The sequence below is a fragment of the Cryptomeria japonica genome, chromosome 5 (assembly GCF_030272615.1).
Source record: "Cryptomeria japonica chromosome 5, Sugi_1.0, whole genome shotgun sequence".
NCBI lineage: Eukaryota > Viridiplantae > Streptophyta > Pinopsida > Cupressales > Cupressaceae > Cryptomeria > Cryptomeria japonica.
This window is the reverse complement of record NC_081409.1, coordinates 99,321,123-99,347,756: the sequence shown is the minus strand read 5'-3', so window position 1 is coordinate 99,347,756 and position 26,634 is coordinate 99,321,123. Positions and strand designations below refer to the sequence as shown.

At 33.4% G+C, this 26,634-nt stretch overlaps 1 protein-coding gene and 1 pseudogene across 1 annotated transcript; one reads left to right on the top strand and one right to left on the bottom strand.

Annotated features, from left to right (window-relative positions):
* Positions 1 to 2,693: 2,693 nt before the first annotated feature.
* On the bottom strand, positions 2,694 to 3,550 carry LOC131067720 (pathogenesis-related thaumatin-like protein 3.7). Its single transcript, XM_058002841.2, has 2 exons — positions 3,464 to 3,550; positions 2,694 to 3,361 (listed from the first exon to the last, which is right to left on the bottom strand). Exons 1-2 carry the CDS (start codon positions 3,528 to 3,530, stop codon positions 2,736 to 2,738), a joined length of 693 nt encoding a protein of 230 aa, XP_057858824.1. The 5' UTR covers positions 3,531 to 3,550; the 3' UTR covers positions 2,694 to 2,735.
* Positions 3,551 to 8,261: 4,711 nt separating this feature from the next.
* LOC131067924 (pathogenesis-related thaumatin-like protein 3.7) lies at positions 8,262 to 9,226 on the top strand (annotated as a pseudogene).
* Positions 9,227 to 26,634: the final 17,408 nt, after the last annotated feature.

Below are 26,634 nucleotides of genomic sequence, written 5' to 3'. Positions count from 1 at the left end.
GGTTAATTAATGGATATGATGTTGTGCAATTACAATATAAATATATAATTGTGTGCAGGAAATGTGGTGTATAGAAACGTAAAATTCAAGTTCCAAAAGATCCACACAGTAATGAGACTCTTGGTGCAAGTTATGGAGCTATATTCAATAGCTCAACTTCCCAAGGGATGTTCCATTGTTCTCTATCTCATAGGATCCCTCAAGTCAATGTCTTTGCTCTCAGATCACTGAGCATAGTGACTTAGGAATGAGAACTCCAAGAATGAGTGATGTTTGATTAATTTAGCATGATTGCATTCCTAGATATGTATGATATTGAATCTATGATTATTTTAAACTAGTATGAATATGATGTTATGATAAAGATTAGTAATCCTGTCCTAACAATATAACTAGTCTAACATGGACATGCTATGATATTTAAAATTACTTCTAAAATGCTATTAAGGTGATTTTATCAAAGAGAGGCTAAAAGCTTAGTAAAATGACTATAGATTAGATGCATGAAACTTGGATATCTCAAAATGAGAAAATGAGAGCTTTATTTATAGGAAAAATAGGGAAATAGATGGTCAAGATTGGATAATCTTAACAAGGGCCAGGATTGAAAGTTATCAATCCATGTTTACAATTCTCACTAATGAAATGGTGAAAATTGTCAACAAGAGGTTTCTTGAGAGGAGATGAAAGAAGCATTAAATGCTTTAGCAGACATGATGGTTACCTTAGGAGGTAAGGGTTAATGTTAGGTTAGGGTTATCCATTGGATAAAGCTTTTACCCAAGGGGTAAACTCTTGTGCAAGGGTTAAAAGGATAACCAAGGTTAAAGCCATGAATACTTGATGAGACCCTTGCGTTAGATGAGGTTTGAGTTAGAGAGAAAGTCTCTAACCATGAAAGAAGGTTGAGTTAACCATTATTGGTTATGAAGACTTTGAGGGTTAACTTGTTGAGGACATAAAGCCTTTAATGGTTATCGAAGACTTTGAGGGTTTGAGAAGTGACTTCCCTTTTCTTAGGGATGTGACAATATTTAGGAGATGGATTAGGATAAATTAGAATTGATTAGAAGAATCTAGAAGGGGTTTAGGGAGGCAAGTGGGAGATATAAGAAAATGCAAGTGGAGGAAAAGGGAATTTAATTAAAATAAAAGTACTTTATTTCAATCAAATAGATGCAACTTGCATAAATACAAGTGAGGGATTTAAATAAATAAATTAGATTTATTTACTTGTAAGGATTAATTTAATTAAATGTAAATTTAATTAAAAGGGGAGAAAGGGGAATTTAATTAAATAAAGTAAGTTATTTAATCAAAGGCTAGAAAAGGCTTAGGTGAACTTAATTAAATAAATTGAGTAATTTATTTAATCAAATAGATGAATATAAAGAATTTAATTAAATAGAGGAATGAGATTAAAATAAATATTTAATATTCATTTAGGGAAGTGGTCAGATTTATACATCTACAATAATTACTATCATATCACCAATAATGTGATAAAAGCAATTTGTATGTAATATATAGTTAAGGAAAAATTTCTCCCATCTTATTATTATAGTTTTAAAATTTTAAATATGTGTATATCCATGCAAATTTATTAGAATCCACTATTATGTATTGAGTTGATACAATATGAATTGGAAAGTAGATCTTTTTTGTGTTGAGTTATATTTATTTATTAATTCTTACTCTATCTTATTAGCACCATATGTCCTCGTCACATCAAAGAGTCACATATCTTACTACAAACATAAAATAAATAGATAATGATTACATATTTCAAAATTAGAAATATATAACAACTTTCAACTAAAAAAATATAAAATTAATTTCGAGTAAAATGAAATAATCTTTCCAAATAAAATAACTCATAACATTTAAATAAAAATAAGAATAAGAATAAGAAAAAACTATCAAGTAAAATAATTTTAATTATTGTAATGTAATTTGGCTCATGGGTTCCTTTCCCTATTGAGGTGGTTGGAGATAGGGTGAAGAAATGATAGTGCTAAGTGCAAAAGTGTGTGGACTTCTTAAAGGCTTCCATTAATGTTGTGAGTCTAGATCATGTCAACTCGTCTTTTGCATTCACAAACAACCCAAAACCTAATCAAGATATTCCAAAAGGTAACGGTGTGAAAATTGAAACTTAGTTTCTCTAGTATGTTTAGTTTGAATGTAAAGCTAATAAGAGATATTGGATGTAGCTGCTATGTAGGATTTTGTCTACGTAAGTAAGAATAGAGATGCATTCTGGTCCTATTTTAGATTTGTTATTTAGTTGAAAAATATTCAATTTTTAATATATATGGGATGCAACACTCAAAACTAACTAGTTTACAAAAAAATCAATTGTGACTCAAAATTTTATTTGATGAATGTAAATAATCTATATTTTAAATTAAGATTTATAATTCAAAACAAGTAAATATCTGTATTATTTGAATATATATATATATTTAATATGTTAGAACTTAAAATGTTAAAAAGATAACTGCATATGGATTACCTTTTCCTCATTACCCATTAAAATACCGATGGAATTTTATTTACAATAAACTGTGATACTTGGAAACTGGCATGTATACCTTACACCAACCGATGGCTTATTTATATGACTCTACCAAATGATAGTTTATGCCACCATATATCAGATACTAAATACACGGGTGATAAGATCATAGCTGATTATTTGGAGGTTATAATGACTATGATGATCCTATATATATCTAGGGACAGAATACAATACTATAGTCGGTGGTACCAGAGGGGCAGGTGAAAGTGCTGGAAGAATCGTCCTTAGCATAACTGTATGCCTGTGGGCACTGGTTCTTGAACATCATCGAGTAGTTTGTGGCGGGGCAGTTCTCGACATAGGAACCTCTGCAGCAATACTGGTCAGTTTGAAAGACAGTACAGGCACTATTGCATCCACCATTCACCTTCAATTCAGCAGGGCAAGCAGCATTCACGTCGGCTTTGCATGCAGGGGCAGTGCACTGTCCATTTGTAGGATTGATGGAGAGAGGAACGTTGAAGCCGTCAACCAGGGAGACATCGTAAAAGTCCTGGTTGCCATCTCCATTTAGGGTGTACTCGACCAGCGTGGTCGGAACGCTCCCCGAGACTTGGCAGCTCAGTTGGCCGTTGCAGTCACCAGTTTGACAGGTTCCTCGGCCGCTCGCATCGAAAGAACAGCCAGTTCGGCCCCAGAATCTTGCCGCCTTTGTCCCTGCCGGCACATCGACGGTCCATGTCTGACCTTGGTCAAGCTGCTGCCCTCCTCCTGGTAGTCCTGCCGCCCAAACTTTGTACCCGCACTGGTTTTGTATATCAAACTTAACTGCCCCCGCCTCTGCAACAAAACATACACACACAAAAATTATCGTAAGGCCTAGAGAGATGTATATACCATTCAACAACCTACAACACGTATTATTTTACCAACACATCTTACGTTGCATATGTAAAGATATGGCAAGTCCAGCCACAAGAACAAGCGCAAGATCTGATACCATGGCCATTGTACCGTCTGAATTGAACGATTGAATGAAGATAGATAGATTGGGTATATGAGGAGGGATTATTCATTTATATAGAAAAAGATCGCTCCGCCGGTCATGAAGGAAGCAACAGAGGAAGGACCCGGCATGAGAAGGCTAGTATCGTACGCAATCCGGTTACAGAATTCAAGCTTGCATTTATAACATGACTTGACTTCAGGTAAGAGCTGCCCAGTTTCCAACCGAGCCGCGTAAGGGTCATCAATATTCAGATAATAGCTGTAATATTAAAGACAACCAAGTTTAACAACAAATCAAACCAACAAAACATAACAATCCATGAATCAACTAGGACCCACATAACTCACAATCTCAATAGTTTACAAAAACGAATAAATTAGGCTAATCTTGTTTAATCAATTACAATACACAAAATCTGCTCAAATAGACAAACTAATATTGAGGAGCATTGCCAGACATTCCTTTAATTTGAAGAACCGCAAAAATCTGGAATCCATTTTACGAAAAAATAACTTTCATCTCAATTCACAAGATTTGGTCAATTACACAAGATCATCATGAGTCTCTATTGGATAATCAATATATCCCATATAAGTGTGGAAAAAAAATGAGCCAATCCTTGAGTATCATGACCTACTCCATCATTACTAGAAACCCTTGGGTTACCCCTTGATGTTCCATAGATATATTTTTTTTTGGAAATGTAGAGGTGGAGGAGACCACTCACCATTCATATTCACCCTCTTATTTGTCTTCATGTAGTCAACATTCAAAATGTGAGAAGCTCAAGAGGGCAGATAATCCAAGACAAAAAATAATGAAAATCAAAACAGGAAAGAGATTCTTCAATCCAAGACCAAAAATAATAAAAATCAAAACAAGAGAGAGATTATTCAATGGAAAACATGGTCTTAATAGTTTCTTTGATTTAAAAATCTTTATTTGTTGTCAAAAATGAATGAGATGACTCTGATACTCATAAAAAATCTATCAATTTATCTATAAGAAAATCCACCAAAGAATTAAAATGGGGCCAAGATCGATAACAACAAATAGAAAGATCTAATATAGGTGGACATCCCTAGCTATCGAAAATACAAATGAAGAAGAGGTATGAATAATAGGATTATTCCATATAGTCCATCATAATCTAAAAAATTTTAAGGAAAAAGGGCACCAAAATAATATGAGCAACATTTTCTTCACTAATGCCACATAAAACATATTTAGAAGAACAAAGAAAACCCCTTCTTATGATATTTTCCCAAGTGAGAGATTTAGTCAAACTAAATAACCAAATAAAGTATTATATTTGGTTCAACTAAATTTGTTCTAAATTTTTCTCTACTTGTCAAAATATCTATTCATACCTCTCTTTTGTTCAACATACTAATAACCAAAAATAACAAATAAATTATTTTAGAGTCAATTCTCAAAGCAATAAAAATTGTATCCCTGAGAGTGTTGAAAGGCCTATCAAGAAGAATCAAAGCAATAGACACTTAAGAAATTAAAGAGGCTCCTATAGTAATATTATTATGGTATTTCTAGTAATATAAGATTCAAGATCTTCCCAATTGAGTAGAATTCTTAAAATATTCAACTTTGGACCACCCTATAGCTTGGAAAATTTCATTGAAAGGTTTGACCTAAGGGAAATTTAAAAGGAATGGAGGATGAATGTCTCAAGAATCCTTCAAAAAAGAAAGATTTACTTTTGATTAGGTAAAACATGTTTTGAAGGGGTCCGGAAACCCTTTACAATGACCACAAAATGCTAACAAAAAATAAACAAACTAAAACTACCAACAAACCTACACAATAAAAAGAACAAAAAAAAACAAAACAACACAATAGGGCAAAAGCCTAAACTAGTGTACTATAATTCTTTGAGAATCTTGGTAGCTTCCATGTCCTTGTGAATGATCCGGTCATGCATATCCATGACCTCTTTTATAATTTTCTTCAAAAGCCTTTGACTAACTATAAGTTCTAGTCAAGTGCTCCTACATCTTGGACGAAACCTATTTACCTAAAATAACAACATGGTGAATGGCCTCCACCTCCTCATTAGCAACATCAACACCCACCTTTGCATTGTTATCTTTCTTCTTCTTCCAACCCATCCCTAAGTTATAGGCTTTCTTGTCTAGCATATGTAGTCCCCTTGCATTCCTTTGAACAAACTCCTTGTTGACATTTGCCACAACATTGAGCTTATTGTTAACCTTGGACATCAAGCTTTCTAGCATGTCAATTTTGTCCCCCTAATTGGATTTCATGTGCTTCACATTGTTAGCCACCCGTTGATTAGTGCCAATATTTTCTTGGAGTCATTTTTCTCCATACCCATGCTTCTCATCATCTAAATGATATCCACATTAGAGAGGGAGCATAGACTTTATTTGATGTCATTAATTTTATAAACAAACTAATTGGCCAAATTGGCCTAGCCTTCAATGGCTTTCATGAGATTCAATATTGTAAAAAAAGGTAGTTTTCTAAATGTCCAATGAATAATCTTCATGCAAATCCCATCCAAACATGTTTTCCATTCCTTTGATGTCTTTTTAGGATACCTAAAGTTAAGAGAATCCTCAAATAATCAAAGGTGAGATTCCTAGTTTTAAATTAAATAAATGAGAAATTATTTTTTGAATAGCCATATGATATGGAAAAAAAAGGATGTTGGATTTAGTTTCATTGAACTTTAACTCTAAAGTAGCCAAATAAATATATAAGGACTTCCTTAAGTTTATTTTTTTATTTATTTTTGTAGCCCCCACCAATATTGTATAATAGACAAATTAGATATGGGACTGAGCATTAAGACTTCTATTTGAAGACCAACCCTAGATAACACCCTTAGCCCTTCAACTATTAATAAATAATTTAGAGCCAACTACCTTAAGAATAAATATATAAGGGGGTGAAGGACTCCTTTGTCGAATATCCTTGTAAGATAAAATAGGACAAGAATAAAATATTAAAAAAAGAATTTACTATGATCTAACAAATATATTTTTCAAATTACCAATATAAACCTGTAAATTGGGAAAGAAATCTAGACTCCTAAAGAGGAATTGCTTATCTACAAAGAGAATATATTCTCAAGGAGTTTCAAGCTTTTTGCAAATAGGGAAGGGTTGCAAAGAAGATGTAAGGGAGTTTAGATTACTTTCTTAGAATTTCTTAGTCATAGTTAAAATTTTATGTATGATTACTTATTTTTAATCTCATTGTTTGAAACTAAGTATATACAAAGAAAAAAAATCTTAAAATAATCATAAAAAAAATCTATGACTAGAAAATTTTAAATATTTAGAAAATATAGTTGTCCTTTTAGATTTGCAAATTTCTAAAAAAAACTTGTTCCCCTAGACCTGAATCGACATTTCAAGATATTCTTATTTCACTATTGATAATAATTTAGTCTATTTTTTTAAATCATAAGTTCATATTCCACTACTTATTTAACATTTTTATTTGAAAGCAAATAATACCTATTTAAAAATTAAACCAATTTTTTGAAATTATTATAATATTAGTTACAAAAGTCAATTAAAATGTATATTTTTCAAATATTAAATTTTAAACTATTGATATGTTGAGTATTAATTAATAAGTTGTATTCTCACTTTTAATTATTGACAAACTTGAAAAATTTATAAATACATTAATAAAAATAAAATTTTAAAAATAGATTGAGAAACATTCATAAGAAAACAAAGTATATAATTTAGAAAAATGGATCAATCAAACAAAATATCAAGTTTAACCAAAAGAAATTGTAAGCTTTTCCAATTTGTTTCTATGAACTTAACATCTTCTTCAAATAATTTTTCTACAGTTTTTTTGTTTGAACATTATTTATTAATAAGTTGTATTCTCACTTTTAATTACTAACAAACTTAAATAAATTTATAAATACATTAATAAGAATAAATTTAAAAAATAGATTTAAAAACATTTATAAGAAAACAAAATATATAATTTTTAAAAAGTGGATCAATCAAACAAAATATCAAGTTTAAGCAAAAGAAATTCTATGAAGTTAGCATCTTTATCAAGATAATTTTACATCTTCCGATTTGATTCTTAGGGTACCTTGGCTTTTCAAGTCACTGAAATAGTTAGGATCAAAAACTGGCCAGCTGTTACCTAGAGTCATTTCATGTATTCAATGCAGGTTTGAGTTCTGATAAACCAGGGCTCTCGTAGCATCCACGGCTTCTCAGCCGGGTCCATGCTAGTTTGCTTCCTTCTGAAGTTATTACGGTCGGAAACTGGGCAGCGGATACCTGAAGTCAAGTCATGCACTAAATGCAAGTTTGAATTCTAATAACAAGGGCTTTTGTACGATGCATTGACAATTCTATGCATACAATACATGTTACACATTTTATGCATACAATACATGTTACACATTTTATTCATACAATGCATGTTGCATATACATATAACTGCATCTCAATGCATCTTAGAATCTTATTCATACAATGCATGTTACACATCCTATGCATATAATGCATTTTACATAGACATATAACTACATACAGATGCATCGTAGAAGCTGGGTAGATGGTGCCCTCGTACGTCACACTACTGCTCAGACTGAGTCCATGCTTCCTTCGTGTCTGCCCGGGCGATCTTTTCCTATATAAATGATGAATCCTTCTTCATATACTCAATCTATCCATCTTCATTCGACCGTTCAATACAGACGGTATAATGACAACAGTATCAGATCTTGTGCTTATTCTTGTGGCTGGACTGGCTATATATCTTCAGATGCAAGGTAAGCTGTATTGGTAACATAAGAGTTTTAGATTGAATACACTATATATCCGAGGTTCACAATAATAATATGCGTGTGTTTTTTGTTGCAGAGGCGGCAGCAGTTAAGTTTGAGATAAGGAACCAGTGCGGGTACACGGTTTGGGCGGCAGGATTACCCGGAGGAGGGCAGCAGCTCGACCAGGGTAAGACATGGACCGTCGATGTGCCGGCAGGGACAAAGGGAGCAAGATTCTGGGGCCGAACCGGCTGCTCTTTTGATGCGAGCGGCCGAGGAACCTGTCAAACCGGTGACTGCAACGGCCAATTGAGCTGCCAGTCTCGGGAGGCGTTCCCACCACGCTGGCTGAGTACCGCCTCAATGGAGATGGCAACAAGGACTTCTACGACGTCTCCCTGGTGGACGGATTCAACGGTCCTCTCTCCATCAATCCTACAAACGGACAGTGCACTGCCCCTGCATGCAAAGCCGACGTCAATGCTGTTTGCCCTGCTGAGTTGAAGGTGAATGGCGGATGCAATAGTGCCTGCACTGTCTTTCAAACTGACCAGTATTGCTGCAGAGGTGCCTATGTCGACAACTGCCCTGCCACAAACTACTCGATGATCTTCAAGAACCAGTGCCCTCAGGCCTACAGTTATGCCAAGGATGATACTTCCAGCACTTTCACCTGCCCTTCTGGAACCACTGACTACAGTATTGTATTCTGTCCCTAAATCTATATAGGAGTATGCTCATCTACATCCTAATAATCAGCTATGAGTCTATCACCTCCGTATTTAGTATCTGATATATGGTGGCATAAACGATCACTCGGTAGTCATATAAATAAGCCATCATTTGTTGTAAGGCGTTAGATGCAATTTTAAAGTATCACAGTTCACTATAAATAAAAGTCCAGTATTCTAATGGGCAATTTGAAAACCATAAATAAAAGTCCAGTATTCTAATGGGCAATTTGAAATAGGTAATTCATATGCAATATCTTTTTATAAATGTTTTTTATTATTTTAGTAGGGAAGGGGTCCTGAACCCTTACAAAAAAAACAGATAAACTATAGAGCAACAACACAATTACTGGCATCGGATAGCCAACACCCCAGAAAGCATAGAAACAACTCTCAAAAGTAACAAAACACTAACAATATCCACATAACTAAACATAATAACCCTCTCCAACTTCCTACTATCCATAATACAACTACTAGCATATAACTAAAAAGAGTTCATAATAGTATTAGAGTACTTAATCCAAATGAAAACACCCAACATAAGGCATGCAGACCTGTTTAGATAAAAGTCCATGTTAAAACTAATACTATCAGCTTTTGAAATCAACGTAGACCAAAAAAAAGCACCAACCCAATAGCATCCTACTCATCCTTGATGACGTTCCATTCCCGCACAAGACACTACATCAGTTAATTCTAGATCTCAGGCTACAACATGTCCTCTTCCTGCTCCTCTTGCAGGTTGACATCCTTCATCTTTTTTTCTTTTTTCTTCATCTTTCTCTATCTCGAGACAAACCCCATAACAACATTCTGCATAATTCATCAGTAATAGCACATAGGGAATTCAAGGCCTCTCCCATTAGCTGATGTCCTTGCCTATATTCGTCCATCTTCGCTTCAAGGTTCATGACCTTAACTTATAGGTTAATTATCTAGTTTTGCTATTATTTGACACTAAAATTCTCCTCCTCGGTAGGAGAGTCCTGAGAATAGGGAACCATTTCCACATCCTAAAAAGTATTTTGAAGCAAGGATTTTTGTTTCGAATCAACCTTGTCCTCTAGAGAATCACTTAAACCCTTTGAATCCTCCTTACTGTCCTCCCCTTGTTCCTCCCCTTCCACCTGAAATTCCTCATCCCCCCCCTCCTCACTAGAGCTCCTGAGTTGTCATCATCATCAAGGGTAAAAGCCTTTGCCGGTTTAGGGGAAACATCTTTGGTTTCAATTTGTTTTTCTTGTCTTTGGTGAGCAGATGAACCGACCTTCTTTCACCAAAGTGACCCTCCTATTTCTCCTTTTCATGCAGGTTATCTTTCACCTAATCTCAGAGTTCTTACAAGATGAAAAATTAGACACCAATAATATCTATACTACCTATTAGGGCATGAGTGTATTCGCATGAGTTTTTTGACAAATTTTTTTTACCTTTTATCTTAAATTTATTTAATAGTAAACATGATTTTTTTATAATATTTCCAAATTGATGTCTCCCAACATTTTTTCAAATAGATATATTTAAAATATCTATACTAATTTTATTTACATTATTCAGTTTATGTTTATTTGAAAAGGTATTTTGATTACTTAAGGGTTATTTTATAGTTTTAACTTAAAAATTGTTTAATTTACTTAAGCATAATTTAAAGACAAATTTATTTTATTGACGTTTTTTTCGTATTCTTATTTAAACTTAAATTTTATTTAGAAGTTATTTAAAAAATATATATATTTTATTTTATTTTACTTGAATGTTGTTTTATATTTTTTATTTTAAATGTGTGTTATTGATGTATTTACTTTTATGTTTGTGGTAAGAATATGCAACTCCTTGATGTGACCAAGACACATGGTTTGGATTAAATGGAAGAAGAATTTATAAATGAATATACTCAACACAAAAATGATCTACATTTTAATATGTATTGTAATAAACCAATTCATAATAATGGATCCTAATAGATTTGCATGGATAATAAATTTAAAAATTTTATGAAGTACTTCACCTTGGATGATAGGAATTTAGAAGGTTCCATCTACATATTTTCCACATGTTATATCGTCTTCTCTATGGGGTACAAATGAATTTCCTTTTTTGGATTATGTCCTCTTTGTCCCAGTCTATTTCTAAATCTTTTGTAATATTTATATTTATGGTGATAGGGCTAAAGTTATGGCCATAATAGACTGGGAAAAAGAGGACATAATCCAAAAAAGGGAATTCAGTCGTACCCCATAGAGAAGACGATATAACATGGGGAAAATATGTAGATGGAACCTTCTAAATTCCTATCATCCAAGGTGAAGTACTTCATAAACAATAGAGTCATGTCCTTCCTAATTCTAGGTAGCTCCTCCCTATTATAACCATTTTGAAGTCTAGAAACTCCTTCACTTAGTTTAAAGAATTGATAAAATTCATCCTTGTAATTCCTTTTGGGGTTTTGGGGAAAGGATATGCCATCAAGGGCTAGTCCTGTCACCTTCACAATAGTCTCTGCCAAAACCATGAAAGTGACATTGCCAATCTTCAAATTACCATTGCCCCCAGCATGAACAAATGTAGTAGAGAGCTTAGGATCATGGCCAATCATCTCCTCAACATAAGTATCCAGATTGAATTTAATTACCTTATCCTAAAGCTCCCCATTATTCCTAAATTTAAATCATTCATCAAGTTCGGTTTGAATCAAATCACCACCCATAGCCACAAAATAGAAAACTAGGTTGAGAAAGTGACAAGCTTGGGGAATATAGTGGTAGGTGGTACCAACAAAATTTAAGTCATGCCACCTTAATTAGCAAGGAAAGGAAAAGTCAATAAGGGCAACTACCAAAAAGAAAACATTGGGATTATTCATCATTAATAGACAAGTCCTTCAAAATCATGGCATGAGTCTCTATCAAGATTTTGTGCAAGTGAATCCAGACTTCAAAATCATTAACATACACACCCAACCCCACCAAATTTTTTGCCACATAGTTTCCTTTCCATCACACATCACAAAACTTGATGTCTCTGAGAGTAGGAAGGATAGAACAACACTTGGTGATGAATGGGTTATATTTCCAATCCAGTTTAGCCACCCCTATGAGCATCATGATTGTATTGCTAGAATCACCTTTGAATAATGATTCATTTAAGCCCCTTGTCCCTGGCTACAATTAACCCATGATAGATAGTTACCACTTTAGCCATGCTCAAAGTTTGAATTCCAAAATTTTCTACATAGGCAAGGATGAGACTACCACACGAGTCTCTGATCACTCCATCCCCTCCCGCCTAACCCAAGTTTCCATGAGATGACCCATCAAAATTTAGCTTCAGCCAACATGAGTCAAGAGGGGTTCATTTGATAGCATTACAAAAATAAATAGGAGGGATAGTGAAGTCAAAAAGGATATGCTCCATTTTCCATGATATATCGATCGACTAGTCCATAGGAAGTGAAGGGTGAGAAAGTTTCATCTTCACAAAAAAACTATATTCTCCTTAACATTAGAGATAACCCTATTGGTTAGATCTTCACATTCCCACACCTTCTTTCTCTAAAATTTATGTTATTATACTCTTTCCATAAACTCCATCTTGTGTGAAAAAGGTTTGCCACCACAACTCCATAGATAGAGGGTGAGGGGAAGGCAATTACCCACTAAGAAAATTATGCTTGGCAGCATTATTCTATACCTAATCAAGGAGAAACATGCCAATATTCTTCTACTTGACATTCAGAGAGAAGGGACAATAGAACAAAACATATTCAATACTCTCCTCTTCATTTTTGCATATCTCACATCTATTTGTCATTTGAAATTCATGCCTCTTGAGGTTATCAACAATTAGAATTCTTCCATAATAGACCATCCACCAAATTTAAGAAAACCTTGGGTTTATTCTTAGTTTTCCATATGTAGTCCCATTTGAAAAAAGGCACCAGAGAAGGAGAGGCGATTTCATAGCCAATTTTAATTGTAAAATGTTCATGTTTTGAGAGTGCCCAAATGAGCACATCCTCATCTTCTTTCCTATAAAATATGATAGTATTAAAGATTTTGAGAAGCCCTTCCACCACACACTTCTTTTGTTGGGTAAATTCATGGGCCTTAAATATCCACTCCAATGGTGAATAATGTGGGACCTAGTAATCACTAGGAAGGGTCCCAAGGGTTGTGGACAGATCAACTTCAATCGTTACAAAAATAGGATGAAATTCGAGGGGAATGGAGGAGATCAATGGGCATGGGGGTTTCACTAGCTGGGAAATATCATATCACATGCATTCATATTGGGGGGTTTAATATCCCAAAAATGAGGGTAAAATATATCGCCTATCGGTAAAAATAGGGGGGTTTTTAATACGGGCTATGAAAAAATGCAATATTTGGCACAAATAGGGGGCTTTTAATTTAGGTTGTGTATTGGGAGGGGGTGGAAAAAGGGATTCTAAGGAAATATTTTTTCAAAATAGGGGGATTCTTTAGTATGCCATGAACACACATGATATAACCTAGGTTCACTAAGTGAAGCCCCTGTGTCCATGGGTCCTTCTAGAACCAATTTTTTCAACCATTCCCAAGTTGCTAGATCAAACCTTTAGAGAGAAGGTAATAGGTCTTGAGAAGATTGTTCTAGATATGAGATCCTCTAGGTACAACATTCAAATCTAGGAAGGACAAAGCTCTTCCATTTAGATACTTATTTGTCATCACCAAGGTCCACTTCACAACTCTAGATATAAGTCTCCAGTCGATACTCATGAAAAAAAGACTTGAAGATATCATGAATCCAAGTCCAAGTGCCTTGAGTTTGGGGACAAAAGTAGAAGAGATTCTTGAGTGCCTCAAAATGCCCACATAGAGACCAATTAGAATTGGTAATGTCAATATGAGAAAGATGAGTCCCAAGGAAGTCCTTGGCATGATAAACACAAGGAGTAATAATCAACTCAGGCTCTAGGACTATAGACCAAACACCTCAAAATGCTTTTTGCCACATACCACATGAATAATTCTATTTCTATTGAGAATTAATCCAATCGACCATATGCAAGTGTGGATACAATAAAGAATAACCTTTAAAGTGCCTCTAACCCTGAAAGGGAGTATCTAAAAATATTTGTAACCTTTCCACAAAGGTTTGAGGAAACACACAACTATTTTGTGAATCAATTGCAAAGGGAAGGCATCAATAACCATTTGGTAGGTGACTTGGTTCTATTTGGAAAGTTTGTATTTAAATATTAATGTAGGCCAAGGAATAAAATTATTTGGGGCTAGGTGAATGAAATATGGAAAACCTTTTACTCATTTCAAAAATTTAAGGCATGAGCTCAAGGTAAGAAACCCATTAACCTCTATTGAAAATGGAGAAGAGAAGTCAACCAAATGGAGTATTGGTAAATGGATATACCATTTCACAATTCAAGGGCTTGATAGATTCCCAAGATTTCCAAATACTTTTTAGTAAAAATGTGTTTTGAATGTGGATGGATTCCCTTATAGTGAGAAGAGTACCCATACCCAGGACTTTCCAAGATTAACAACATTCAGGAGTGTTAGTGATGATGTAATGATGAACAAGAATTTTCTAGGCCTAATTAGCATTGAGTACCCTGATGGTACATTTAGCACACAAGGTAAGTCCTTGGTGACATATGAAAATAAACCCAAAACCTCCAACTTTATTAGGAAGTAAATAATATTCTAAAATGAAATCCTTGATGACCATTATTGAAGGCTCAAAGAAAAATATCTAAGGAGCTTTTCAACCTTCAAATAAGAAACCTTGAAAGGGAAACAAGATGAGAAATAATAAATATTAGTAGTAGTTAATATCTCAAAACAAATCTAAAATTTTATAGCTAGCGAAAGAGGCTTTGTGATATTTTACTAGAGATCTTTCTCAATTATCACAATCACAACTTGCCAAATCTTAGAAATATTTGCATGGAAAGAAAAAATATTCCCCCAAAAAGGAAGATATCCCCATGTTCAATCCAATTCCAATTGAAATAATTAATTCAAAATAGCTTGGAAAAAAGGATTGTCTATAGTAAGAATTTTTTTTTTTTTCATTCAATGTTTGAAATAGATTCTTGACAGAATATCTTTAGGTTTTGTAGATCCTAATATATGTTATCCTCTATCTCACGAGGAGTGAGAAAGGAAACATTAGAAAAATGATCATTAACCAGCCATTTAGGGGAATTTGGAAGACTAATCCCCTTGAACAAAGATTAAAAAATAACTTGAGAAAGTAGGTAGCTAAAATTTTTCAGAGCAAGAACATAAAGAGTTGGAGCGAGAGGGAAAACTTTTTTAATGGACCGAAAGAGTTCAAAAGAAGAAGATGTTTACCAAAGATAGTAATGTAGGAAGAAACATAGATACAAAGAGCATCTAGACCATTTGAAAGAATTGTGAGACAAATCTAAGGCATAACCAAAATAAAAGATTCACCTAATGCAGTCGAGGCCTTAGCAATATTGTATGAGACATTCAAAATAGTGGTAGGTTGCCATTGTTAATTTCCTCTAAATCACCTACCTTACGTATGAATTTAGTATTGCCATTGTTTACAAAATTATCTAATGACCAAGCTTGCATGACATTGAGACACACATTGTGTAGGTCATTTCTAACCATATCAAGTAAACTTTGAATACATTCTCTGACATAGCTACTTATTGGTGTATATCAAGCTTCATCAACAATAAAAAAATCAACAAAAAACTCAATGAAATTCATTAGCACCTCATATTGACATCCATTACCGCTTTTTACTATTTTATTTTTTATTGTTAATCCTTGCATGAGAAGACGATAATACCCCTTGGCACCACCGTTAATTTAGCTTAATAATTACTAGGAAAATATATATTGATCCATTTCCAATCTAACATAATTATAAAACATATAATGAAATCTCACCCCTTAGCAAAATAACTTCCACAATAATAATCTAACAACCTATATTTTGAAATTTCAATTATCTCAAACTTATAGATAAAAATTAAATAGTATTTTATGCATGTAAGTATTTATATAATTAAATTTAATGTTAATAATAATTAGATATTTATACGGAAGGAATAAAACAATAAAAAAAAAAAATGGCTCTGGAAAAAATCGCTTAAAGGAGCAGGCAAAATAAATTTTTGGAAAAACGCGACAATGGGGTTCCTTTGACATCTGGAAGGGTTCCCCCTCTGCTGGACAACGCGTGGCAAGTTGTGAAAAATAGAAAAACCATTAACGCGGAAAGGAGGATGGAAAGATTGTTGAACCAGGTCTGGGCAGTTCCTATCACTACACGAATTCCACCCTTTGCCACTAATGCGAATAGGGTGCCATTAGGGTTTAAGGCGAACAATGACTGGCCTCAACACGGCCCGCAAAGAAGCCAGGCAGAGGGTTATCTAAAACCGACCAGAATTGGGGAACCCACATCGCAGAAAGTTTCCAAATCTGAAAACAATTATGCAGTACAGAAAATATGGAAATAACCAAAAACGCAGGGCAATAAACAGGTCGAGATAAATTCAAAACACCCTAGGATGGAGCCCATCAAAATCCTAACTCTGGATACCACTACGGAGCTAAGGAGTTACTGTGCTAAGCACGGATTATTTGCCAAATGGGAAGGCAGTGGGCAATCTTCCTCAGAAATAGCTAACTGGTGGAGAAAAAAATTCTGTGGCCAGGTAAGTATAACAACCCTAACTAATAAATACATCTTTATTGAATGCTATGAAGAATCATTGAAAATTAGAATGCTCGAAGGAGAACAAGTGTTTTATAAGGGAATGAATTTTAAATTTTTAGATTGGAAACCTAAATTTGATTCAGACAGACACGGATTCAGTACAGAATCTAGATGGATAATCATACAAAACATTCCGGTAGAGCTAATGCATGTTAAGATTTTGATGGAAATAGGCAATAGCTTAGGCAGTTTTGTAGCCCTAGAAAAAAATTGGACAGACAACTCCGACATTAAAATTCTAATAGATATGGAAAGAAACAATAAGGATTTAAGAAGCATATCCATTAATACGATGGATGGGAACTATAATTTAAATCCAAAATGGTTTAATGGCAAGATATCAGAAGAAATATGGGCCATAAACACTAATGTTAGAAAAGCTCAGGTCAAGAAAACAAAAAAGGCTAAAAAACTAGATAACAAGGTCGACATTCAATTTAATGATGAAATAGGTGGATTCATCGTCACAAATACACAATGTGGTGAAAAACCGGGGCTGCAAGCTTGCTCCCAAAGCATCAAATCTGTCAATAATAAGCAGATCCATGCATCGCCTGAAAAAGAAATCCAAAAGGAGCTGCATGAGGTCATTGACAGCCTGATGGAAAAATTTGCAGAAGAGATATCAGATGAAATGTTGAAGAAAGATAAGATAGAAGAAAACACATGCCATTCAAATGGACATATTCACGCGGTAGAAAACCCTCAAGCAAAGGAAACTGAAAATAATAATGTAGAAGGGGTTCCAGAGATACAAAACATGGAGGACCTATCCCCTGTGGTAAAAGGAATGAACGAAGAGGAAGAAAGAAACTTTATAATCAAGGAATTAATGAATATACAGGAGGAGGAAAGATCGGGGGATGCAAACACAAACTTGGGAGAGCTACCCAATAAAGGTATTATGATGGTAGATGGAGATAAAGAGAACCCAGACTGTGGTCAACTCGACAGCAATAAAAAGGGGCGAAAATCTTTTTTAGACAAAATGAGAATGGATGGGGAAGCGGAGGGGCAAACCAAAATAATAAACCTATTCGGCCCAATAAAGAACTCGACATCCCCCAACCTGAACTAAAAATACTAACATGGAATGTAAGGGGTCTGGGAGCCCCTAGTAAGCAACGCTTAATTAAGTGTAGCTTAAAAAGAACTGACATGGATATAATAATGATACAAGAAACAAAACTAAACAGAGCAGACATGGCACAATTTAGTAAAAATCTATATCAATGGCAGATGGAGGCAACATATTCCATTGGGGCGTCGAGAGGATTAGCATTACTATGGAAGAAAAACACAATAACATATACTGGTTATGTCAAAATGTAGCATTGGATGGCAGGAAAAGTTAAAGCAATCAACAGAGATACAGAATTCATCATCATCAATGTTTATGGCCCAATAACCATGGAAAAAAAAAAAGCAGTTTGGTTAGAAATTAATCATTTTTTAACAAATCAAAAGGCTCCTCACTGCATTATAGGGGGAGACTTCAACGCTATTTTATATCAATCTGAGAAAAGTGGAGGTGCCAAAACAATTAGACAATCGCAAAAAGACTTCATGGAATGGGTAAATAACAATTACTTGCTAGAAATAAAAACTGATAAGAATGCACACACATGGAATAATAGGAGGTCTGGCTTTTCTAATATATCGAAAATATTGGATAGATTCTTCTTTAAAGGGGACCTAAGCTCCTTTCAAGTCAAGATGAAGGCCTCAGTTCTCCCATGGTCAGGATCAGATCATTTTCCAGTATTGCTAGAACTTATGGGGGAACTGAAAATCAGTAGGAGACCTTTTAAATTTGAAAATATGTGGCTCATGCATGAAGATTTCCTACCAAATATACAAAAATGGTGGACAGAATGTAATATCCAAGGTTCTAAAATGTTCCAAATAACCTTGAAACTAAAAGAAATAAAACATAAATTATTAGTCTAGAACAAGGAAAGATTCAAAAATATCTTCGAAGAAAAATTAAGAATTGAAAAAGAAATGGATGAAGTAAATATAGAAGTCATTATGCATGGAATGGATCAACTTTTATATAATACAGAGAAAAGGCTTCTAAAGGAATATGAAGATATCTTAACCAAGGAAGAAATCTTTTGGAAGCAAAAATCCAGAGAAGTATGGCTAAGTGAAGGGGATAATAATACAAAAAAATTTCATAATAGTGTTAAAGTGAGGAGAGCTAAAACTAGAATCACACAAATTGCTAATGAAGAAAACTAGATTATCACAGATCCAAAGATGATTGCGGAAGACGCTACCCAATACTTTAGAAACATACTGAATAACTGGGAACATTCAGACCTGACGCACAGTCAGGACTTGGTTAAAAACATACCGAAATTATTATCAAAGGAGGATAATCAGATGTTAAATGCCAAAATCACTAAGGAAGAGGTAAAGTATGCTCTATCCCAATTTTCAAGGGATAAGGCTCCTGGACCAGATGGTTTCCCGGCTAACTTTTATCAGAAATGTTGGCATATCATAGGTGATGAGGTATCAGAGGCATTAGAAGCTACTAGAAATGCTTGCAACTTTCCGAAAGAAATAAATAGTACATTTTTAGCTCTTTTACCCAAGAAATAAAATCCATCCAGATGGGAGGAATTCAGACCCATATCCTTATGCAACATGACATATAAAATGTTAACAAAAATCATGGCCAACAGATTGAAAAAATTATTACCAGTTATCATCTCAGAGGAACAAACAGGCTTTGTTCCAAATAGGTCAATTTTAGATGGGATAATCATTGTTCAAGAGGCGATTCATTCCATACAGAACCAAAAACAACCTAATATGTTAATAAAACTTGATATCAAAAAAGCCTATGATAAAGTGGACTGGTATTTCCTCTACAGCTGCATGAAAGCCTTCGGTTTCAACAAGCAATGGATCAATTGGGTGTATAGATGCATTTCAAGCCCTCGATACTCAGTCTTGATAAATGGAAAACTGGAGGGGTATTTTGGAGCAACAAGGGGTCTGAGACAAGGGGATCCGATTTCCCCTTTTCTATTCATCATAATGTCTGAAGCTTTAGGAAGGGCCCTTAATGCTTCTAGAATTCAAGGTAGGCTGCAAGGTATTCAGATAACAACAGGGGTAGAACCTTGTACACATCAACAATTTGTAGATGATACAATGATTCTAGGAAGAAGCAATCTCAAAGAAGCTAAGGAAATTAAGAGAATTCTATTGTCATACGGGAAAGCTTCTGGAGAATTAGTAAATAACCAAAAATCTGAAATCTTCTACTTTAATACACCTATACATGAACAGAATAGCATAACAAACTAGCTGGGATATAAGATTGGACAGTTACCATGCTCATATTTAGGAATACCCATTGACAAAGGAATAAGATCAACCAAGCTATGGGATCAACTCATTGATCGCATCAAAAAAAGATTGTCATCATGGCGGGGCCTATGGTTGACAGGGGCAGGAAGATTGACATTGATCAAATCAGTCTTATCGGCAGTACCAATCTACATGCTTTCGTGCATTCCCTTATCAAAAGGGGTATATAAAAACATATCCCAATTCATCAGGAATTTCTATTGGCAGGGCACGGAGGATAAAAACAAAATAAAACTAATTGCTTGGGATAAAATTTGTAGGGAAAAGTGTGATGGGGGTATGGGTATAAGGAACTTGAAATGGCAGAACAAGGCCTTAGGGGCAAAATTGATCTGGAAAATATACGGTTCATCCGAAGCCAAATGGGCAAAAATTTTGAGAAATAAATACCTAACAACTAATCAAAAAGAAGCAATATTTAGGGAAAAACATCTGCCAAAAGGCTCAAGAATATGGAACTTCATCAAAGAATGTAGACCCGTTATAACAAAACATCTGACTTGGGATATCCACAATGGCAAATTGGCCTTGTTTTGGGAAGACTCATGGGGGGACCAACCTCCAATAGATGTATTGATGGATACGTCTGAAATCAAACAACAAATGAAGAATCTCTGGGGAAATTATGTTAAAGACTATATAACCCTTGAACCAAATTCGGCATTAGGATGGAAATGGAAAAACATGAGTACATTTATGCCTGAAAACAAATCCCAGGAACTTCAAAGGATTCTGGCTCTTAGAATGATCTCCATCAGAGAAGGGGAAGATAAATTAATATGGTCAGGCTCTAAGGACGGACAATATAATTGTAGGGATGGCTTTAAAAGCATATATAAAGAGGTAAAAGTAAGCAAAGACCACATCCCAACTATTCTATGCTGGAACAAATTTTGCCTTCCCAAAGCAGGCTTCTTTACTTGGGCTGCAATTCAAAAGAAAGTACTTACTGCTGAACAATTCAAGAGTAGGGGATATGAAGGGCCATTGATCTGTATATTATGTAGGGAAGATGAGGAAACAAGTGACCATATTTTCATGACATGCAAGTTTACTCAAAACTGCCGGTACTGGTTAATGGCACAGTTAGGATGGTCGGGAGCTATTAGCTCTTCCCTGATAGAATGGTGCTCATATTGGCCAATTATCATGAGAAACGGTCTCTTTCATAATCTATGGATCTGTAGTCCATCCATTCTAGTCTGGGAAGTCTGGAAAGAAAGAAATAGAAGAATATTTCAAGAAAAGGAAATGCAGGTAGAAAAACTAATAATAACGATAGAAGTTGCAATTACTGAAACAGTTAATAGTAAGAACATATGTTTTCCATCATATGGGAAATCATTCACTGAATGGGATAATTTCATTAGAAAACAGTGGAATGGAATAAAAATACCCCCCTTTTATGGAAAAAAAGGAATTGATAAGGAAAAGATTAGGAAAGCTTGTAAATGGCAACCACCGAAGCTGGGTTGGTTCAAATTAAATTTTGATCGTGCATCCAGAGGCAACCCTGGAATAACAGGGGCAGGATGTATAATTCACTCAAATAAAGGAAAATGCATGGGATCTAAGGCCATGCACTTAGGAAAAGTCACCAACAACACTGCTGAACTCCTAAGTCTAATAGAAGGATTGATTATGTGTAAAGAATTAGGAATATCCAAGTTGGAAATTGAAGGCGACTCAGCAATAATTATCAATGCAATTAGGAATAAAGGAATGCCTAATTGGAAGCTCAAGGGCATACTTGACAGAGCATTAGAGTTGCTTAACAATTTCACAGATTACACTATTAATCATATTTATAGAGAGGCAAACTCGACAGCTGATGAGTTAGCTAAAGTATAATATGGACACACATATATTTGAAAATCACATATACACCTTTTAAAATGTGGAGTATGGTCTAGATACTTCTATATATATATATGCAAGATTTATATATATATATATATAAACATATATATACTACCAGAGATATCTATACATGAGCACATATATACAGAAATCATGATAGATATGTATATATACATATATAAATATTTATAACATATATATGTTTACATATATATCTATGTATGGGAGCAAATGTATAAATATCCTGATAGATATGTATATATATATGCTTATATATGTATTAAATATACATATATAGATATAGATAAGTATATGAAAACATACTGGGGGAAGACTTAGAATTAGATTATACATGTTTAACTGGTATTATTAAAATCACAAATAGGTCCGGAATATAATAGACTCTATCTGTAGAATTTTGTCCTGACTGGTAGATATGTTTAGGGTTTTTTGGTATTGTCATAAATAGATAGACATATATAGCAACTGAAGAATGGGGTTTACATATTATGGAATATATTTCATTTTAAAAAAAAATGAGCAGGGACATTCTAATGAAATTACATGAAGTGCTCTTTTTGAAGCAGAGTTTAATATTAAGCTCTCACAGCTGTGAGGATCCTGGAAATGGGTAGTAATAGGGGGGAGGCGGGTTTGCGAATTTACAACACTCACAGCAGCCATGGCTTTGACAAAACAGGTAAAATAAAAGATGAAATATGTGCTAACAGAATAAAGCTAGAATGAAATTCTCCTTAATACAGTTTGTCTGTTTAATTTTAGTCTGGAAAAGGAGCTTCAGAATGGACAGAAAGATGGTATCAATATACATTTGCATTTATATATATATGAGTGCAAATGTATGGCCTCTGGATGACCTAGGGGTAATTAACAATATCAACTAAGGATAGGCTTGATGAAGATATAGATTGTGATAACGGAATTTTAAATAGCTGACAATTTTGGGCCCTAGAATCTTTGTTTTATGTTTCTATTTTTTATATAGTACTGTATGGCCTCAAAATGGAAAAGAAATGATAAACAGGGAAGAGGAACACTCCTTATTTAGAAGTAAACAATATTATTCCTAGGAAGTAGGAGATGATAATGTGACAGTTCAGAAAGGCTACAATATAGGATTAAGGAGAACTCAGGTAATATCTGTGAAAGAATGATTATGCTATCATGGTCTGGCATATGCTTCTTAGGGCTCTTAAATTTTGGCTCGGGACTTCCAAGGCTGTAATGGCCCTTGGAAACTAAAGTTTAACACAAAAGATCAGACTTAAGGTCAAAATTGAAAACAAATTGGGGAAAGATTAAATTATAGATAAAATTGTATGGTGGCTTTCACTCTTTGACATATAGTTAAATTATATTCATGGTTAGGTTGTCGGTAGTTTTATTTCAGATTATCTGATAGTAAATTTGGGTTAATACAGGCCTAAAACTTAGAAAATTATATGGTTAAAAGATGGAATTCAGTTTTCTATTTTCGACAATCATATATATATATAAATATGTAGATTTCTATATATTTATATACATATATAGCATTTCAGATCTGTCTCTGTGTCACTAATCAATCTGGTTTCCATCTGGCTTATTCGAAATCAAACAATTAAATCTGCAATTTTCCTACAGAACCTCAATGATTTATGTATTAAGTATATTTGGCAGATGAGCTATGGCATCTATCCACATTATAAATTATTGTAGCTTGGCTAATCTCTTAAATTGATGCTAAAATGGCAAAGGTAGTTTCAAAATAAGAGATAACCAAGCTGCAGTAATATTATTGAGGGTAGATGAAGGCAAGTATTGAAAGGATGCTTTTGTCATTTGTCATTTATCTATATAACAATGCTACTAACAGAATGGTAGGAAGGTGTGTGAAAATGTCTTTTGCAGATTCAGGATAGAGATCAGATAGCAAAGATGTAAATGCAGCAGGAAAGTCTATACGAACAAGGAATTCATAGTAGGGACAATGGCAACAAGAAATTTCATGTGTAACTTAACTCAAAGAAATGAATATGGCTTTGCCAAGAATGTATTGTCATTGTATATTCCTGAAAAAGGAATTATAAACTGAAATGTATACTGTATTTCTAATCCAATTAGGGATCTGGGCTAGACCGGAGGTTTTCTTTCCTCCATTCTTTCCTACCAGTGCCCACACTGAATGGAGGTGTTTCTTTTATTAAGATAATATATAAAATTTTTGGCTTCGGCCTTTGACCAAAAAAAATAAAATAATTAGATATTTATATAACTAAATTTTAATATTATTGTAAAAATAAAATTTTCACTTTATTTTTAAATTAAATTATAGTTATTAATAATTTTTATTAAATTTTTATGTGGCATAACCAATTTCATTATATGATTCCTATGAAAGTGTTTTAACAATGGACTAAAACCTCATATAATACTAGGCTCCACACGTTAGCTTATTATGTGTAAGCAAATTTAGAAGTTGAATCCACATCTTAGATTTTATTGATGAAATTCTACCCTCACTTGAGTATGACAACTACATAAAGGAAAAAGAAAAATGAAAAAATTCTCATTTGTTAAGCCAACTAGACAATAAATATATGCAGACTGAAATTGGAAAGCAGGAAGCGATAGAACCCTAAAAGAAGGCAAAAAACCCTAAAATCGAGATGGGGATTTAGGTCAAAAATTGACATCACTAGAATGAGAGAAGAATGATCCAATGAAAAGGGGACAAAGGTAAGGATAAGATGGAATCTCAAACCTAAAATGGAAAGAAAATGGAAAGATTTGGACCAAAAATACAAAAGGTGAAATAGGAGGACTAAATCAAGAGCAAACAACCCTAATCAGGATGCAATTAGGCAAAATGTCATTGTAAAAGTGACAAGGGAAAGCCTTGATGGGAGAGGGATTAAGTTAAGGGTAAAAGATGATCATGTCTTAACTATTTATGTATCATAATTATCATAATTATGTCATAATGTATCATAAGATGATGTGACAATGTATCATAATTATTTAAAATAAATTGACAAATATTCATAAGAGTAGGTATATATTTTTACTTTTATTTTATGTCATAAACTAATAACTTTAGTCAAATTTTTATATTAAAATTTTATGATCTTGTTCTCATATTGCGCATAGATTGGGCAATGCATGATAAGTAGTAGTTTTATAAAAAATTAATTTTTTTATTTTAACTTTTTAAACCTATTTTTTTATAATATATATTTAAATAATAAATAGAATCTATAAATAGATTTTTCTAATATATGAAAATTTAATAATATTATAATTTATATACACTTTGAGTTGGCCTAGAAGTGGAGAACTTGTGCTCTTGAAAGAGAGGTCACAAGTTCAAATCCCATAAGGGGATAAGGTATGTACACCTCATTGGCTTCGGCCCATTACCAATCAAAATATATATCGTATATATATAATTTATTTTTAGCATACATGTAAATAGGAAATTTTCGATAAATGTATATATTTTTATTATTTATTAATTTAATAGATTTATTATTTATTTTTACATTATTATTTTTATTACTATTTAGATTTTGATATAATTTAATTTTATATTTAATTTTTTAATTTAATTTTTAATTTTTTAAATTAATAAGTTAAAAGTTGTTTGTTACTCATTTTTCGTATTTTTATTACTATTTAGTTTTTGATATAATTGAATTTTACATTTAATTTTTTATTTTTATTTTTAAATTAAGAAGTTAAAAGTTACTTGTTATTCATTTCCATAAATAATTAATTGCCTTGCAATTGTTGCTACAACAAGTTTAGTAGTGCTTTACCTTTAGCAATATCCTACATTCAGTACCAAACAATTGCTTGAGTTCAATAAGGAATGTAAAAGGACTTAATGCATCAATCATATTTCTTCTTCCTTCTTCCTTCTTTTGTATTTTATACTCTAAACTAACAACACTATTGGCAAGAACTTGACGCTTTGCATCTCTTGCTGATATTCAATATTGAAAACAACATCCATAAATATTCATGCCTACCTCTTTCCTCCATCATATTCAATTTCACTTAATTTTTACAAATTGTTTTTCCAATACTTTATAAATGATCTTACTTATTAATATTCAATGTTGTAAACAACATCCATAAATATTCATGCCTACCTCTTCCCTCCACTTTATTCAATTTTATTTAATTTTTACAACTTTCTTTCCAATACTTTATAAATGATCTTATTTATTGATGTTCAATATTGAAAACAACATCCATAAATATACCTACCTACCTCTTTCCCTCACTGTATTCAATTTTACTTAACTTTTACTTCTTTCTTACAAATACCGTATATTATAAAAGATCTTATTTATTGATATTGAATATTGACAACAACATTCATAAATATTCCTGCCTACCTCTTTCCCTCACTGTATTCAATTTTACTTAATTTTTACTTCATTCTTACAAACACGTACTTTATAAATGATCTTATTTGTTGATATTCAATTTTGAGAACAACATCCATAAATATTTATGCCTACCTCTTTCCCTCACTGTATTCAATTTTACTTAA

Bases quoted from the DNA above. Each gene is read 5' to 3' on its own strand.
- LOC131067720 (XM_058002841.2), bottom strand. From the start codon at position 3,530: ATGGCCATGGTATCAGATCTTGCGCTTGTTCTTGTGGCTGGACTTGCC. The intron at 3,362-3,463 runs GTAAGATGTGTT...GTTTTGTTGCAG, and splicing joins CATATCTTTACATATGCAAC to AGGCGGGGGCAGTTAAGTTT.